This window comes from Gopherus flavomarginatus, chromosome 4 (genome assembly GCF_025201925.1).
Source record: "Gopherus flavomarginatus isolate rGopFla2 chromosome 4, rGopFla2.mat.asm, whole genome shotgun sequence".
In the NCBI taxonomy this organism is placed as follows: Eukaryota; Metazoa; Chordata; order Testudines; family Testudinidae; genus Gopherus; species Gopherus flavomarginatus.
Genome location: NC_066620.1, coordinates 19,268,998 through 19,287,226, shown reverse-complemented (window position 1 = coordinate 19,287,226; position 18,229 = coordinate 19,268,998). Strand labels below are relative to the sequence as shown.

Below are 18,229 nucleotides of genomic sequence, written 5' to 3'. Positions count from 1 at the left end.
TCCAGTTGCATTTAACGTTTTCTGTTTTACTAATCATTTAATCAGTGTTCCTATACTACAGAACATTTTTCAGGACAACTAATGATTTTGGGTCAGATTTTCAGAGATGCCGAGCATCCACAGCAATTATTAACTTTAGTTGGAGCCGATAGTGCTCAGCACCGATAAAAATAACCGCAATACACAAAACCACAGACTTGTACTTGATGGTATAGGAAAAAAATTATCTGAACTTCAACTATTCAAGATTTGGGTTTCCTGAATTTTAGATATATGTCATCCAAGTCAGATAGTTGAGATTAATCTGTGTTCAGAAGTTTTAGACTTTGCATAGTTTGAAACTGGGGTAACTCTTCAATATGTACCTATTCAGGATTTTTTAACGAGTGAATTTAGGGCTTGTGAGTAGTTGCTGAATTAATACCTGAAGACTTTATTCAGCTACAGCATGGGCAGTGGTAACGTAAGCTTCTCCAGCAGTATCTCCTCCCTGCAACAAGAACATACTTCCAGGGTGAAAGGGAGGTTTCCATACTCCAGTTACACACACAGATCCATGGGCCCCTCAGAATATAGTCAATGGCAGCAGCAGTGCTGGTGGGGAAACTTCATGAGCCAGAGACGGATAATAGCAGCAATGTCGCTCATCACTATGTACCCAGTTCAAATCCAACTCAAGATAGTATATGCCAAAAGCAGTTACCATACAATTTTTGCACCAGTGGCTATGATGAAATGAGATTGTGGTTTCAATTCAATTCTTACATGACAGACAATCCGGCCATTTGGGATCCTCATTTAAGGCACAGCAGGTTGTTTTCATGCAAATGCTCATTTGACAATTCTCAAGAATACATTATAAAGAGACATCAGGGAGACGAGAATTCTCAGTTTTTTGTGGCTGCTTGAAATCTTGTATTAACAGATATAGATATTCCGTAACTGAGTACCAAAAATATTTTGGGAGTTCACATTCATTTTATATCCACACTTGACTATGTAAGTGATTTTGTCAATTATAATTTGAGGATGGGTGAAATGCATCTTCCCAGGGCTTCTCACCTGCATTGCATTTACTCACCAATTTTTATTGCATAGTTAAAAATTTATGTTGACCCAAATTTTAAAACTCCTATTCCATTCTTACTCAGGCAAAGCTACTGATGTCAATGAGTTTTGCCTGCATAAGAACCATGTAAAAATGAACTAAGGACATTCAGTTTTAGCCTCATTTGTATGCACTTTTTAAAATTTGAAGTTCATGTCCACCTTAAGTATTCTTAAAAGAAAGTGTGTTGTAACACGGAATGTAAATACCCATTTAAAAGATTAAACGTTTAAACGATTAAAAATATTTTGTTTAAACGTTTAACCCATTAAAGAAAGGGCTGGCTGGTGTGGGGCCGCTGGGGCCGGCCAGCCATGGGGTTAACAGTTCAGGCAGGTTAACGCCTTACATCCTTAGTTGTAACTAATCTTGGGCTCAACTATTTTGTAAATATAGCTAAGGCTTTCTAAAGAAAGGTTTGACAAAGTAGCTTCCAGTATTGGCTCCCCACAGAAAAAGCCTAAGGCAGTTCAACTGCATGCATTTTTGAACAAAATTCAAGGAAAACAACTCAGCCATATACTACTATGATGCTTCTTTGTTTTTTAAAGACACCAATTATTGAAACCCACATTATTCAATAATGATGAGTGCACATCGCGAGGCATGTGATATTATTTGTTATTTATAGCACTCAGTCACATTTGTTATTAGTTGAAGCTTTAATATAATCTACAAAAAACATTCTTGCTATAAACACTGCCTTGTGAATCCCCGTTGCTCAACTAATCTAATTTTCTTTAAATTTCACAGAAAAAGAGTCTAGGTATTTTCTAAAAGGCACTTATTTGAATTTGTCAAACAAAGAGAAGAAGCAGTTTATTTGATTTGTGATTTTGTAACTACTATTTCCCAAAATATTAGATTTCAAGGAAGTCTGAAGCACAGAGTGATATTTAACTGAATGAAAACTCTGTTGCCAAAACACTAGAGGAGTAAGTCAATGACTTCTAAAGTGCTATATTCAAGACTAGATCTATATATACACACACACTGAGAAGGAAACCCACAATATCTAATGGATTGGATCTGTCACACAGAATACAAGATTCTCACTATTGTTCATATGGAAGCAAAGGTAATCACCAATAAAATTCAAGGGAGTTGAATTAGTGGGTCTTTGTGGTGGCACCAAGTATTTTCATCGTTCTCCTGTACTTCACTGCCTAATACAAGATTTGTGTATGCCTCCTCAAATGCTTTACTTGAGTTTGCTTGAGGATATGGTGAGTGTCAAACAACAAGTTTATGGCATTATTAATTCATATACAATGAACGTCAGAATTTGAAAATTCGTATTTGTCACATGTATTTTTTCCAGTTGATTAAATAAATAAGTGCTGCTTTATAGCTCATTCTGCTATTCACTAAACTGTCCAAAAGAGAAAGAAGTTCACTTGTTGGCAGGCAATGACCTCTTCGTAAGGGACATTTCCAAAATAAGTTGTCTATAACTTTAATTTATTCAAGAAAAATCCCTGTATCACATCTCCACATCATTGCGGTTTTATTAACTTAGAAAAGCTGTAGACAACACACACATCTTGAAACTTCTAACAGTCTCAAGTCTTGAAATCCGGGAAGAAAAACAAGTTATTCCTGCCCTTATCTACAGGTCAAAATAACAAAAAATTAAGCTGGCTTGGTAAGAATAAAATACAGTAACAGTAAAGCCATTTGGCTGATTAAGAAACAATAATATTTACAATGTACAGAAAGAACTGACTGAGTTTTCATCTGATGAATGTTTACTAAATACAAAGGAATACATATTTATCATTAACCTTGGGGAAGAATGTTTGTCTCTTCATTTAATGAACTTCAGGTACATAGCATATTCCACTGTAACTTGCCATCACTGCATAATTATACACCTATGATTCCTTCTGGTAAGTTTACTAAAGTTTTGTTACAGTTGGTAGCAAAGCCGAAAGGGAATTAATAATAAGTATTGTATGAATGAAATTAACTTTCACTCTTAATCTCTCTCATTCCAATGTATTTTTTATTCAAGTTAAACCTCACAAGTGACAAGTAACAATCTCTTGTCCCTTTATTGTGAAGCCAGTAAAAGAATGAACAGAAATATAACTTCTGTACAACTGATAAAATGCAAATAGCATTAAATAGCAAAGCTTCATGCACAACTAAATTATTTTCATTCAGTTAAAGAAAGAAAAATTAATACAACCAACTACAATTGTAGCACAGCTTTATTTATGTGTGTTAACTTAGCACCTACAATGTGAACTGAGATGCAAGTCCCATGCACACCAGCCTCTATACATACAAATATTATCGCCACTCCAACAGAAGTTCTGTTGCCCTCCAGGGACACTTTATGCAGATGAAAACAACAAGGAGTGCGGTGGCACCTTAAAGACTAACAAATTTATTTGGGCATAAGTTTTCATGGGTAAAAAATCTCACTTGAATTCAATGTCTGCATCTGTAACTTTCACTCTGTGCATCTGAAGAAGTGAGGTTAGTCTTTAAAGTGCCACCGGACTCCTTGTTGTTTTTGTGTATACAGTTAACACGGCTCCCCTCTGATACTTTACGCAGATGCTTCAGGCTGGAGGGGATTTGGCCCTCCTCGTATAAGCTATTTGGCACTGAGGTTGATAATCTCTTATTATTTGGGGGGCTGATAGCTAAATAAGGCTAACAACTTGGGAAAACAGCGGAGATAAGGAATTGTTGGTTTATTTGATATGTTTTAATCAAACTAATTAGATAAAATTTGATGATTTGATAGTAATCCACTTTATTTTAATTTGATTTGTTTATATGTATTTTGTGCTTTTGTATTATTTCGTTTTATTAATAAAAACATATACAAATGGAAACTTAACTACTCTACCCAGCCTGTCACTGGGAAGGTTGGTTCCCCTTTTATGAAGAGAAAGGGCTATATAGTAACCATCACAGTAGAAGGGGAACCAATGTTCCACAAAACCAAAAACTTTTACACCACTTACCTAGTCAGCAGTTCACTCCCAACATTTTTCAGGATCCATAGAAAAAAAGTGGTACAAACAAATAGTGCCTGGAAGTGTGCGGAAAGTGAATAGTACATACATGGATATGTTACCATAGGTCTCCAAAACCTGACAATTTCAGATTGCCTGTAAATTAGTCCAATCCAGAACATGAAAACTACATTTTCTGTGATTTTCCTGGCCTAAATTTTAAATATGCTCTGAATTAGATACTCTCTTATGAAAAATATCCATAATATAGCAGCAATTCACTGCAAGAGAAAAATAAATCAGCTACAGAAGTGATTATGTCCATGTACAAATGTAATCCAATGTGCTAATATTACCAAGACTCATAAAATATTCCTCTCATACAAAATAAAATTTAAGATGAGGAAGCATTCTGATTGGTTTTACAACACATTACTGCAATAAGAAAAAAAACCTGGTTCCTTGAAGCATATACTTGAAACAATACCCATAATAGAGTTGTTTTCAAGGCTCCAAGAATGTATTTTTTATTGAATTCATTTTGTTCATAATCTGTGTGACAGAGTGCTGGGCAACAACAGCTGAGCCAGCACTCTGGTCACCACAGCTCCAATTAAACACTGCAGAATAGACCTTGTTAAGAAGAGCTGCGCCCAACTGGTGGATGGAGGAGAGCTGGAAGGCTAATTTAGCTATTAGGCAGAGGATACAAAAAGGCCCAGGAACGAAGTAGAAGAGGGGAAGCTGGCAGGTGAGAGGGAGGGAGAGACTGCGCTTCACCGCTTCCCTCAGGAGCTAAGGACTCCCTAAAACCATAGGAGTAAGACTGCATAGTGTAACAAGGGTGGCGGGAACCAACACTGTAAATAAACTGCACTGAGCGTTTTACTAGCATACAGCTCCCTGAACTGTTTATGGACTTGAGCAGAGGCAGGAGCAAGTGGGCCCAGCCACAACCACAAATCTTACAACTGAAGCGTACTGTTCTAAAACGGCTACGTTTCAGAAAAAAATAGAAAACATGGCCCTAAATATAATGCTTTCATATTAGGATGATTTTCATTTACCAGTCACTTTGAACATTAAACAATATATGAAAACTGTTCAGAGACAAGTATGAAGATGAGCATTTGTTAACTAGCAATAACAAATCTGACTTCTCATAGAAATTTGGATATTACAAATATACACTAATAATTGAGAATACACATTGTTTACATTACTTCAAAAAGTATTAATCAAAATTAATTCCAGTGATCATATTGCTTCTTCTTTTTACAGGATGTTTACACTGAAGTATTTAGTTGATTTATTTTTACGCTTTCCAAAATCTGAGAACACACTTGAATAAAATAAAAAAACCCAACTCAAACAAGATATGCACTTAAAAAGGGGGAAAATATCTATTTATATGGGAAAAGAATCTGTTGAAGCTGTATGTGAGAGGTCAGCCTTGCAAACATGCCACTGGGTATAGGCCCTTTCAGTGCAGCTGTGTAACTGATGGGAGAATTGAGAGCTATTGACTAAATTATTAAGTACTTGTGTAGGAGAAGCATTTTCAGCACTGCTTTTCACACACTCATGTGGAGGCAGGAGTCTTAGTAGCTGTGAAAATAACCCTCAAAATGTGAACTAAATACAAGCTGAAGTGAGGTCTGCCTGATTCTGCAGACAGCTTGAAACAAATTCAGAAATGTCAAATGTTCAATTCAACTCCAGGTATTATTAATGAAGATTAAGAGGATGGCTAACAATGTTGACATTTTAAAGGATTGAACTACGAGTTATTTGAGGAGGGAGATCAAGCTAATGTGCTCCATTGCTGGATATGGTAGCAGATGTTGGGGCAGACAGTTAGTTACTATTAAAAACTTTCTTCATCTTCCCAAATTTAAAGTCACCTAACACGTTTGCTCAAAAGTAGGAAGGAAAAAGGAGTTGCATCCACTCCCCAGAGCCTTAACTGTCTCTTGGTTACCAAAAAACAGCAACAAAAGATCACCACATCTTTCTGAATGTCAAAAGCCCCCACAATCCCCTATCCAGAAAGATAAACATCCTGCTTTCTCACAACAGACTATGATGTATTTATGTGTTTTCCTTACAAAATCCTGTGGTACATTCGAAAATGCAATTTGTGGGCAATGAAAAATAAAATTATTTTATTATCAAAACAAACAACACTGTCCAGGTTAGACAGGAGAATGAGAGTGCTTGGGGGAAACTGCCAGTGCCACACAATTATGGATTTCTGCTACATATTTTAGATCAAATGTGCTACAAAAGACATGGGCCTTGTGTATTAGATGGCTCTTAAAAACAAAAATATAAGTCAAGTAGAATCCAATCTCCACACCATATTCTCATTATACTTGTATATTTAAGATAGAGAACAAGACTGATGAGGAGGGAAGGCAGAAACTACTACCCAGAGCAGGAGTGGGCAAAGTACGGCCTGCGGGCTGGACCTGGCCGATCAGGGGTTTCGATCTGGCCCGTGGGATTGGCAGCCCTGTGGCACCACAGGTCCCACGCTGCTCCTGGAAGTGGCCAGAACCTCGTACTAGGGGGGCGGGGGGTGCTGGGCGGGTGACAGAGGGCTCCATGTGCTGCCCTCGCCTGCAGGCACCAGCCCCTGCAGCTCCTATTGGCCGGGAATGGGGAACCATGGCCAATGGGAGCTTCAGAGGAGGTACCTGCAGGCAAGGGCAGTGCATGGAGCCCTCTTCTCCCCCATCTCCCAGGGGCCACAGGGACGTGGTCACTTCTGGGAGCTGTGTGGGGCCAGGGCAGACAAGGAGCCTGCCTTAGCCTTGCTGCCACCCCAGAGCCCCTCCGGGTAAATGCCCCAACCTCCTGCCCTTACCCCTCTGCTACACCTTGCACCCCTCCTGCACCCCAACCCCCTGACCTGGGCCCCCTCCCGCAATCTGCACCCCTCCTTGCACCCAAACCTCCTTTTATGAGCCCTCTCCTGCACTCTGCACCCCCCTTGCACCCCAATCCCCTGCCCTAAGCACCCTCATACACCCTGCACCCCTCCTGTGCCCCAACCCCTTGCCTTGAGCCCCTTCCTGCACCCCGCACCCCCTCCCGCACCCCAAACCCCTGCCCCAGCCCTACATTCATGGCACTACATGCAATTTCCCCACGCAGATGTGGCCCTCGGGCCAAAAAGTTTGCTCACCCCTGATTAGAGGGTGCAGGAATTTGAAAGGGAGAAAACTGATGATATTTCATTCAGTCAGGAAAATCTATCTGGACTTAAGGCAGACTAAAACTCAAAAATATTCCAACCCTCAATTTTTATAGTGACTGCCACACGAAATCTGACTTGAGTTCAGATTGTTATAATCTGATGGGAAATATATGGATTCTAGGCTTCTTTAACTGTACATTATTGCTATGAAAATAAAAATGAACCAAAATCCCACAAAGCTAACATTCAATCATAATTTCACAATATTTTTAGTGTGCACAACAGAGATGGCGAAAAGTACCACACTCCTAGAAGTGTGTTTACACCACAGACATGAAAGTCCACTCAGCAGAGCTAAATTAGTTTGTACTCTATAAAAAAAATGCAGATAAAAAACTAAAATAACTGACGTTTACCAAGGGTTAAAGTACAGAAACAGGAAACAAATACTGTATGCATCTAAGATATTACAAACAAGAGAAAGGCGAAAAAAATAATTGGAAACCCTTTTTAAAGCTGTTGTTATATCCAGTCATAAATAATTGAAAAGAGCTTTGGGTTTTGGCATTATTAGCGCACATTAGCAACTTATTTTGCCCATTAACAGGTCAATATATATTAAAGTACTTGTAAAAATACATTTTTTAAATTATTTTCCAGTAGTCTGAAAAAGCAGAAATTCAGCTAACAGCTGAATTAATTACTAATCATTTCAGGCACGAACTTGAAAAATTGCTTTTGCCTAAACCAATTTAAACTGAAACTAAATTACGATAAAACACATTTGATCATTCTAATATATTATACTCATATGGTAAAGTACTAAAAAGGCCTGTATGACCTGAACAAAGTGCTCTCAAATGAGCTCCAGACCAACAACAGTTCATGAACTGCTCAGAGACAATTAATGCAGAGAAGCAGCAAAATAAATCAACCGCAGGACTGTTATGACTTATTTACTTGGGCTTAAAAAAGAACAACAAGGACCTGAGTCTCTTCCCTGTCAATAACCCGCTGCTCAGCCAATCAGGGTAGAGACTGAGGGACGGGAGGCTGAGGGGTCTCCCCAGGGATCCCAAAGGATGACCCAAGTCACCAGTGGGGATCACTGTCCGAGCACTATTTCAGCTCGACATTTTTGGATGGATCTCTCACAATAGGAGATGCAGAGCAGCCCCTGCAACACACACACACACACCCTTCCTTCCTATTGGTGGGAGGGCAACAGGAGAAAGGACAGAAGAGATGAAGAGGAAGCTTGGAGGGATGGAGGAAAAGGTAAAACAAAAAGGACAAACCCTAATATCCCCAATGATTCTACAGGAAAAAAACCCCAGGTGGGGAATAAAATTCTGTCACCTTAAACCTTAAACTTTCCATGCCTAGAATTCAGCTGGCACCAGGGGGATCACACTGAGCAGGTTCCAAACCTCTCGGAGGCTCTTACCTTCTAAACAGGGACGTCTGTTTTCTAGTAAATTCAGTAAAAGGAAAGGAGACCTCTCAAAAGAGGTTCCTCCTTGCATTCACCTATGTGAACCCTAATATTCTCTGAGTCCTCAAAGAGAGACCTTGAGAAGGAGACTTGCTGAAGCAAAGCCACAGGGCTCTAAGAGGCTTTCCTGGCCCTGCGCCCCTGTCCTGCCTGGCTGATGTCAGCATCTCTCTGTGAGGTCACCACCTCCCCACCACCTTTGACCAATCGACTGAGGTCCTGCAAAAGGCCGTTGTGATGTCACTGCCACACCCACCCCTCCCCTGAAGTGCTAATGTCCTGCCACTGGCCAGACACTTTCAAGGTTTGAGCTACTCCTTGTGGATCACCCCACTCAATTAGTGATAAAATACTGAGGCACCAGGCCACTTAAAAAAATCCTGTCCTAATCAGAGCAAATCATTCAAAACATCAGTCAGGTCCTTTTTATTCTAAATATCAATTTATAGACAGATAATGTTTCTTAAAAAGTAGTCAGCACAGGGAAGGGCAAGCTATGGCTTGCGGGCTAGATCTGGCCTGTCAGGGCTTTCAGTCTGGCCAGCAGGATTGCATCCCCGTGGTGCAGTGGGGCTAAGGAAGGCTCCCTGCCTGCCCTGGCCCCGCACCAGTCCCAGAAGCGGCCGGCACCACATCCCTGTGGCCCCTGGGGTTGGAGGGGGCAGAGGGCTCCATGAGCTGCCCTCACCTGCAGGCACCACCTCCTGCAGCTCCCATTGGCCAGGAACAGGAACGGTGGCTAATAGGAGCTTCAGGGATGGTTCCCACAGGTGAGGGCAGTGCACAGAAGAGCCACCTGCCCCGCCCCACTCCACCCCCAGGAGCCACTGCCAGACATGCTGGCCACTTCTGGGAGTGGCGTGGGACCAGGGTAGGCAGGGAGCCTACCTTAGCCCTGCTGTGTGCCGCTGTCACCCCGGAGCCGACTGAGGTAAGCAGTGCTGGGCTGGAGCCGACACCCCGAATCCCTCCTGCGCCCCGCACTCCAACCCCCTGCCCTGAGCCCCCTAACCCGGTGCCTTGAGCCTCCTGCCATACCCCTTCTGCACCCCAGCGCCCTGCCCTGAGCCCCAACCCCTTGCCCTGACCCTCCTGCCACACCCCTCCTGCACCCCAACCCTGTGCCCTGAGCCCCCTCCTGCACCCCCTCCCGCACCCTGCTCTCCCTCCCGCATCTCAACCCCCTGTCCCAGCCCTACATTCATGGCCCTGCAAACAATTTCCCTACCCAGGTGTGGTCCTCGGGCCAAAAAGTTTACCCACCCTTGAGTTAGCCTTTTCTCCCCAGATCTTTCCAAGTTGCATCCTTCAATCAGGTTATCTATCACTTTATAAGCAAACAAAAACAAAACATAGATTAAGGAATGATGTGAGAATGTGGAGAAAGTGGATAAGGAAAAGTTATTTACTTATTCCCATAATACAAGAACTAGGGGTCACCAAATGAAATTAATAGGCAGCAGGTTTAAAACAAATAAAAGGAAGTTCTTCTTCATGCAGCGCACAGTCAACTTATGGAACTCCTTACCTGAGATTGTGATGGCTAGGACTATAACAGCATTTAAAAGAGAACTGGATAAATTCATGGCGATGAAGTCCATAAATGGTTATTAGCCAGGATGGGTAAGGAATGGTGTCCCTAGTCTCCGTTTGTAAGAGGGTGGAAATGGATGGCAGGAGAGAGATCACTTGATCATTACCTGATAGGTTCACTCCCTCTGGGGCACCTGGCATTGGCCACTGTCGGTAGACAGATACTGGGCTAGATAGACCTTTGGTCTGACCCGGTATGGCCGTTCTTATGTTCTTTTTTCTTAGCACAAAATATTGTCTCTATATTATTCTTCTGCATTAGGTATTCATTCTGCTCCTGACAAAGGTGCATTGGGAAGTTATATCACAGCGGTATACCATAGATTTTTCATCCAAAACATTTCTGATTTGAAAAACAACTATAAAAATTACATTGGTGCACAAACCAAAACAGCATCCAACACTCAAAGCTGTGTTGGTTCTGTCATTTTTCAAAGGAGAACTGCACTTTAAGAACATCTTTAGAGTCACCAGTTTCCAGCCAAACTATGGGGAATTTTTTTTAGACTTGTGTGTATAGAGGTCAGTAATGTTAAAGGAAGTTGTTCATGCATCAATACGTCCCAACCGAAATGCTGACAACTTTTCAAGACATGACTTTGCCCAGTAAATCTAGCAGCCATTAATTTCAGCTGGATCAATCTCTAAATGTGTATACTGAGGAGTGAAATGAAACTTGCTGATATCTTTCCAAACAATCAAATGTCCAAATTCTAAATATACATTAAAAGAAAATGCAGAACTTTCACACCATGAGGTGGACTTCATTACTTAACAAGACATACTTTAAAAGTGAACTAAATTTTGTGCCTGTTATTCTAAGAAATCCAAGTGTTGAATATTAAATATTTATATTTGTTGTGACTGATTAGATGCAAGATGTGTGTATAAGAAGTTAGGACACTAAAAATGCTAGCCCAAAAACAATGTGTACTTTTTTCTTCAGACTTGAAGAAGAGTTCTGTAAACTTGAAAGCTTGTCCCTCTCTCACCAACGGAACTCGAGCTAATAAAATATGTTACCTCATTCACCTTTTCTAATATCCTGGGAACAACATGGCTGCAAAAACATGGCATACAAAAAAACCACTTGTCAGATAAGCTGTAGTGAATGAGTAAATCATTCTCTCTTTCAAATAAAGGATATAAAGGGTAGATAGATCTTCAACCTCCATAACTTTGGAAATTTATTCACTGACATGCCCATTGTGGATGTAATGTTCATCTCTTTTGACATGCCTCTTAGATCAGATACCTATCAGAGGTACCTTTGCAAAAAATAATATTAGTGACAAAACATAACCCTGTCAAAAAAATGCCATAACAGTAAGCTATACCCAAGATTTAATTTCAAGAACTACTCATTGCTGTATCATCACTTTGCTTGCATAGCTCCCAGTCAAAATATGTCTTGCTTTACAAATATAGACAGACAACTGTATTGGATTATATTTCTTACCTATAACAAGTAGTTCCATACGGACATTCAGGCCTGTCATCGTCATCTTGACTTACAACCTCCATGTCATGATAATCGTGGTCACCAGGGTGACTGAACTGCTGAAAATGAAGTGGATTCTTCCTGTGATATTAAGGAAAAGTAAAAGTAAACAATATGACGTTCACCACTCCTGTGCATACAGTGATGGGGAATGCTGTGCAGCTAATTCAAGCAAGTTTATATTCAACAATGCATAGTTATTCATCTGTTTGTGGCAAGCTTCAATTCTGTAATTTTAGTCATTTAAAACCTATTTTCACAGCAAATCATATAAAAGTTTTCAGTTTCTTTGTCTTTGCTCATGGGACTTGATTGTGCTCTGATAAAAGTTAAATAGGAATTTTCTCCATTGACTTCAAATTGAAATAGTATATGGTAACTAATGGCCTGATACAAACTTCACGTGCCTTCTTCAGTACTTCTGTACAATATGGAACATGCGGAAAAAAGTTTTTCTACAGCAGGTAAAACCCTATTACAAAATACCTGCAATACTTTGATCAAAGTCATGATAACCCATTTGTAGAGCCAAGTCCTTATTTAGGAATAGCTGGGTCTTATTTTGATGACATCCAACTCTTCAGATCAGTTCCTAGAACAGTAAACTACCCTACTACAGTACAGAAACTCTTGGACAGTGGGGAACTCTAATGTTCAGTTGACCAGAACAACATGATTTTTCTTGTGTAAGTACCGTAAGTTCAATACATTACTTACAAGAGTATTTTATACGCCTACAAAGATTCACAAGCTATGCGGCTTTGTAAAATAAAAGCTTTAAATTATACTTGATATACCTGAGTTACTTAATACCTGCAGCTTCACAGTAATTTATAGAAAATTTTAGTTATATACCCAACTTACTGCTAAATAAAACATGTTAACAAAAAATGACAAAGTTACCAAAAATCTTCCTGCTGTGACAACGAGCTATTTACTACAGTTTTTTTAAGATTCCTAACTAGCTAAAGGATCTTTAATCAAACCTGTTACAAAGTCAGTCTAGCTGATTCGAATCAACAGACTGGATTTTAATTCTCGTTTATTTCCTAGAAGGCTTGTGATAGGTATACAAGCAACAAACTCATTTGGAACATCATTTTTTTTTTTTAAAAAGACGACTTTGCTGCTACAGTATCACCACCATTGGAGTCCCATTAACAAAAATGCAGCCACAAGCCATAGATATTACAGTATTGATTGTAAACCCGAAGAGTTTTTATCTAAAGCTCTGGCATGCTAGGATGTGTCTATAGTGACATCCTCCATCATTAAGTTTACTGGAAGAGAGAATTCAGAGAGGCTTATCAAATGCTGGGCTAAGTTTAATTTTAAGGAAAACTAAAGATATTCCATGTTCAGAAGGGAGTAAAATGTAAAATATTTAGAAAAAGATGTGTATACGAAGCCAAGAGTTCCTATGGGTCCTGTCCTGCCAGATCAGACAATAGGTTCTATATCTGTCCCTTCTTAGAAGAGCAGACATGAAACACCAGGGCTTTGGTGAGGTCACTGTCCCTCTATAAAGGGTGCAATAGCTTCCAGACTCCCACTGAGTAAATTAACAGATGAGATTACTTGACATAAAGGATGGTATTGTGGTTAAAGCACCAGCTTGGGACTTCAGAGTTCAGTTCCTGGCTATACCACACACTACTTTTAAAACCCTCGACAAATCACTTGATCTCTCTGGGCCTTGTTCCCCATCTGAAAAATGAGGATATACAGTCATTTCACCACTCTTTGTCTATTTACACTGTAAGTACCATGAAGCAGGGACAGTTTCGTACTGTGTATATACAGCACCTTGTACAGAGGGAGCCTGACCTTGGTTGCCACCTCTAGGCATTAATGCAGTGCAAACAACCAACCTTCTACTGACAGGGAGAACTATTTGGGCTGGAACAAAAACACATGAAAAACAAACCAGGATGTAAGAATTTAGCCTGTACTATTGTCATGAGCGAGCCTAGACAATGGGGTTGGCTTACAACTGGTTGGTTGGTTAACAACGGAATTGAACATTGATCCAATTTATTTCATTCTAAAGTAAAACTATGGTTGTTGTGATTTGGGATAATGGAAACTGTCAAGTAGCCATTAGTGACACTATCTTATCCTTGGAGCAAAGGTGATGTGTTATCACTGAAATTGAATCTGCAGACATTCTCTCAAAGCCTGGTGATAGGATCATGGTATGAGAGCTGATCATCACGCTTTCTCCTCTAGCTGAAGTTCCTCCAGCTCTGTATGGGAAGAAACTGCCTGTTTGTGATTTATAAAAAGGAATGGGAGAATAAGTGTGTTGCAGAGGTCAATTTTCCTTTAGTTCTTATTGTCAGCTACAATTTTAAAAGACTTGACTGAGGGGGTTCCTCGGATAGACACACATAATAGGGAAGAACCATTATGTTAGCAAAAAGGTCACCTGTGGCCCAGGATTTCTTAGCAGGACCTGCTGGTTTCTGTAAACTTAGTACATATGGATTCGAAGGTTGAATGCTATTTTAATTGGCTTCGTGTTAATATTCCAAGGTCACACCCAACGAACAGGCCCTTCTGGCAGAAGTTTGCCAGATTGAAAGTGAAGCTCTCAAGGCCTTCAACTACTGCTGAAGTGGAGGACAGTGAATGAAGAGACATAACTAACTGTAGGAACACTCATGAAGTCTGAAAAAGGCACTGTTGCCCTCTATGGAAGAGGAGGACTTAAGGGAATAACTAGTCATGGAAAAGCTCAATTGCACAAGTACTAGCTTGTTTTAAGTCAGAATTCACCTTATATAATTTAGAAGCAACGACTGAAAGGGCAAAATAAGTATCAGCGGTAGCAGCACATACAACCGGGGGCAAAAGAATTTCAGCAAGCTTGATGTCTCCTAAACTCATAAGAGATGCTTGTCTTTTTGGAAGAAGTGGTGATGTGACCACTGCCAATTTAGAAACGCTTTTGTTATAAGCTGTGAAACATACCAGGTGAATGCATACAGACGTTTAGCAGTGGCTGAGAGATTTTTATCAACAGTCCCCAAAGCTAACTTCTCAAAAAGGGGGACCGAGGCCTTTTTCTTTTAAAAGGAATAAAAAGAGAAACATACATCTGACATTTTGCTTGAGCAAGACACTTGTCAGTGAAGAAGACAGGTCCGTTGGAAAGAAAGATGACAACAAGCATTAGAAAACAGGGCCAATTCAAGCACATCTGTTGCCCGCTGCAGATCAACTTCTGAGCCCCTCACCCCTATGCCTTGTAATCACGGCACCTCACCTATTAGAACCGTATGTTGTGTTGTACATAACCAATTCCCTCCCATTCACACTTAATTACCTAAACACTCAGTCACCCTCAAGCGCATACACAATTCCCCTATCAACCAGCATTCTTAATGATTAAAAAAATTTCTTTTAACATGATGACCAAAGCTACAAAATTATTTCTCCAGCCCTAAACTAGTAGGGTAAGGATGATCCATGTTCACTTTCTTAGTGCCTTCTAAAGTAAGTTGAAGCTGCTGCTTCCAGTACATGAAACTCTTGTCCACAAGCACAAGATTTTTGTTGTGTGTCACTTTGTGACTAGTATTCCTTGTCTTACAAAGTTAATGGCTTCTGATGGAATCATTGCCAAGAACAGAAAGTCTATTTTAGGATAGGCAAATTGAAAGGACTAAAACACACGAGTTGCCAATAAAGAGAATATGAATTAATATGAATTGCAACCAGACATATTTACCAATAAAGATTTTAAAACTATTGTGTTAGTGATTATTTTTGTTAATTCAACAAAAATCATATTACAACTCTGTATCTTAACCCACATTTTCTTATGGACGTCCTCAGGGAAAACGGAAACACGGCAATAAGTCATTACTGACTATGCGAATGGAGTCAAGATACCCTCTCTTGTATGCCTCCATTGTTCTTTCAACATGATCATTCGTCATTCTGTAAAATCCTGTCTCAACCTCCTCCCTGCCACAATCCCACAAACAAATATAGCTAAGGCTGACTCCTTAGCATGTAGAGACAGTTGGAAAAGGCAGTATCTTTTTATTGGCCCAACTTCTGTTGGTGGAAGAGATAAGCTTTCAAGCTACACAGAGCTTTTAATCAGGTCTGGAAAAGGTAATCAGAACATTTTAAGGCAAGTTTATGATCCTTCGGTCATATTTTTGTACTCTACTCTGTTTTACCTACATACGATTTTATGCATACAACACTGACTGGCTCCCCTTTATCCTTTGCTCCAAAGTGAAATATGCCTGGAGAAAATGTAAACAGCCCATCTTTCCTCCAACACCAACCGTCCCCTGTCCTGAATCATAAATGTTGATTTCAAATTTGCTTGTGACTAAAATTTCTTTGCCTCTCAAGCTCAAATATGGTTGGTTACAACCCCTTCAAACTTTCCTCATAGTTAAATCTCCTTAAACTTTGCACAGACTGTATTGGAAGAGAACTGTCCTATTTACTAAAGTTATTAGCAATACTTGTTCCTGACTATAGGCTCTAGAATCATAGGACTGGAAGGGATCTTGAGAGGTCATCTAGTCCAGTCCCTGCACTCATGGCAGGACTAAGTATTATCTAGGTGTTTGTCTAACCTGCTCTTAAAAATCTCCAATGATGGAGATTCCACAAGCTCCCTAGGCAATTTATTCCAGTGCTTAACCACCCTGACAGTTAGGAAGTTTTTAAGAAGAACAATTTTTCTCCCTCATCCTTGTAACAACCTTTTACGTACTTGAAAACTGTTATCTCCCCTCTCAAGTCTTCTCTTTTCCAGACTAAACAAACCCAATTTTTTCATTCTTCCCTCATAGGTCATGTGTTCTAGACCATTAATCATTTTTACTGCTCTTCTCTGGACTTTTTCCAATTTGTCCACAACTTTCCTGAAATGTGGCACCCAGAAATGGACACAATACTCCAGTTGAGGCCTAATCAGCGCAGAGTAGAGTGTCTTGCTTACAACACTCCTGCTAATACATCCCAGAATTATGTTAGCTTTTTTTCGCAACTGTGTTACACTGTTGACTTATATTTAGCTTGTGGTCCACTGATCCCCAGATCCTTTCTGCAGTACTCCTTCCTAGACAGTCATTTCCCATTTTGTATGCATGCAAGTGATTGTTCCTTCCTAAATGGAGTACTTTGCATTTGTCCTTATTTAATTTCATCTTATTTACTTCAGATCATTTCTCCAGTTTGTCCAGATCATTTTGAATTTTAATACTATCCTCCAAAGCACTTGCAACCTCTCCCAGCTTATCATCCACAAACTTTACTCTCTATGCCATTATCTAAATCACTGATGAAGATATTGAGCAGAACCGGACCCCACTCATTATGTCCTTCCAGCATGACTGTGAACCACTGATAACTACTCTCTGGGAATGGTTTTCCAACCAGTTTTGCACCCACCTTACAGAAGCTCCATCTAGGTTGCATTTTCCTAGTCTGTTTATGAGAAGGTTATGCGAGACAGTATCAAAAGCCTTACTAAAGTCAAGATATACCATGTCTACCGCTTCCCCCCAATCCACAAGGCTTGTTACCTGTCAAAGAACGCTATCAGGTTGGTTTGACACAATTTGTTCTTGAAAAATCCATGCTGACTGTTATTTATCACCTTATTATCTTATTATCCATCTCCAAAAGTCTAAAGTATTAAGTAATTTTTTTAAAGTACTTCTTTACACAATTCAACTTTATTGTCTGACTTAGCAATACTCATGGCTGGACAAGCCTTTTGCTATTGTAAAAGTCTATACAGGGCAAAGGGAAGTAGAGGACAAAAAGCAACTCTATAGGGTGATTTTTAAGGCACTGTAAGGCTGGTGGCACTGGAGATAAAGGAACACGTGGAACTCCAGATCCTGCTGGGCAAGGAGAGGAAGAGGGAGGCCAAAGGAACTCTGTAGAGCGAATAAGAGCTTCTCAGGACATTCATAACAAGTAGCATTCCAACGTTTTGCACAGCTCATACACTCTGCAGGACTGAACAAGCCTTGGAGAGACCCTGAAGTCCTCCTTGACTCAGTATTGCAAAAGAGATAAGGAGAGCTGGGGATGGTGTAGAGTTTCTAAGTTCTGCATTGCAAGTATGAAAAGACTTGTGCAGTAACTGTGGTTCTTAGAGATGTGTGTCCCTATGGGAGTTTCACTTTAGGTGATTACTGAGCAGTTCCCTCTGAGGTGGAGTGGGCTTCCAAGTAGAGTAGAGCATAGAACAAACTACAGCAAAAGTACAGCGAACACAATATTGGAAGCAGTCATAAGTTATTGCATAGTATTCCGCAAATGTATGCCCACATAGAAGCTTTATATAGTTCAGTAATGGGCAGGTTTTTGAGAA

At 40.1% G+C, this 18,229-nt stretch overlaps 1 protein-coding gene across 2 annotated transcripts in view; it reads right to left on the bottom strand.

The window, feature by feature from the left end:
- Positions 1-18,229, bottom strand: part of APLF (aprataxin and PNKP like factor) — a 120,294-nt gene that overhangs the window by 38,580 nt on the left and 63,485 nt on the right. For both annotated transcript variants that reach the window (XM_050952136.1, XM_050952137.1), the window contains one exon: positions 11,830-11,952. In XM_050952136.1, the coding sequence (XP_050808093.1) occupies positions 11,830-11,952 (123 nt within the window). The remainder of the gene's footprint in view (positions 1-11,829; positions 11,953-18,229) is intronic.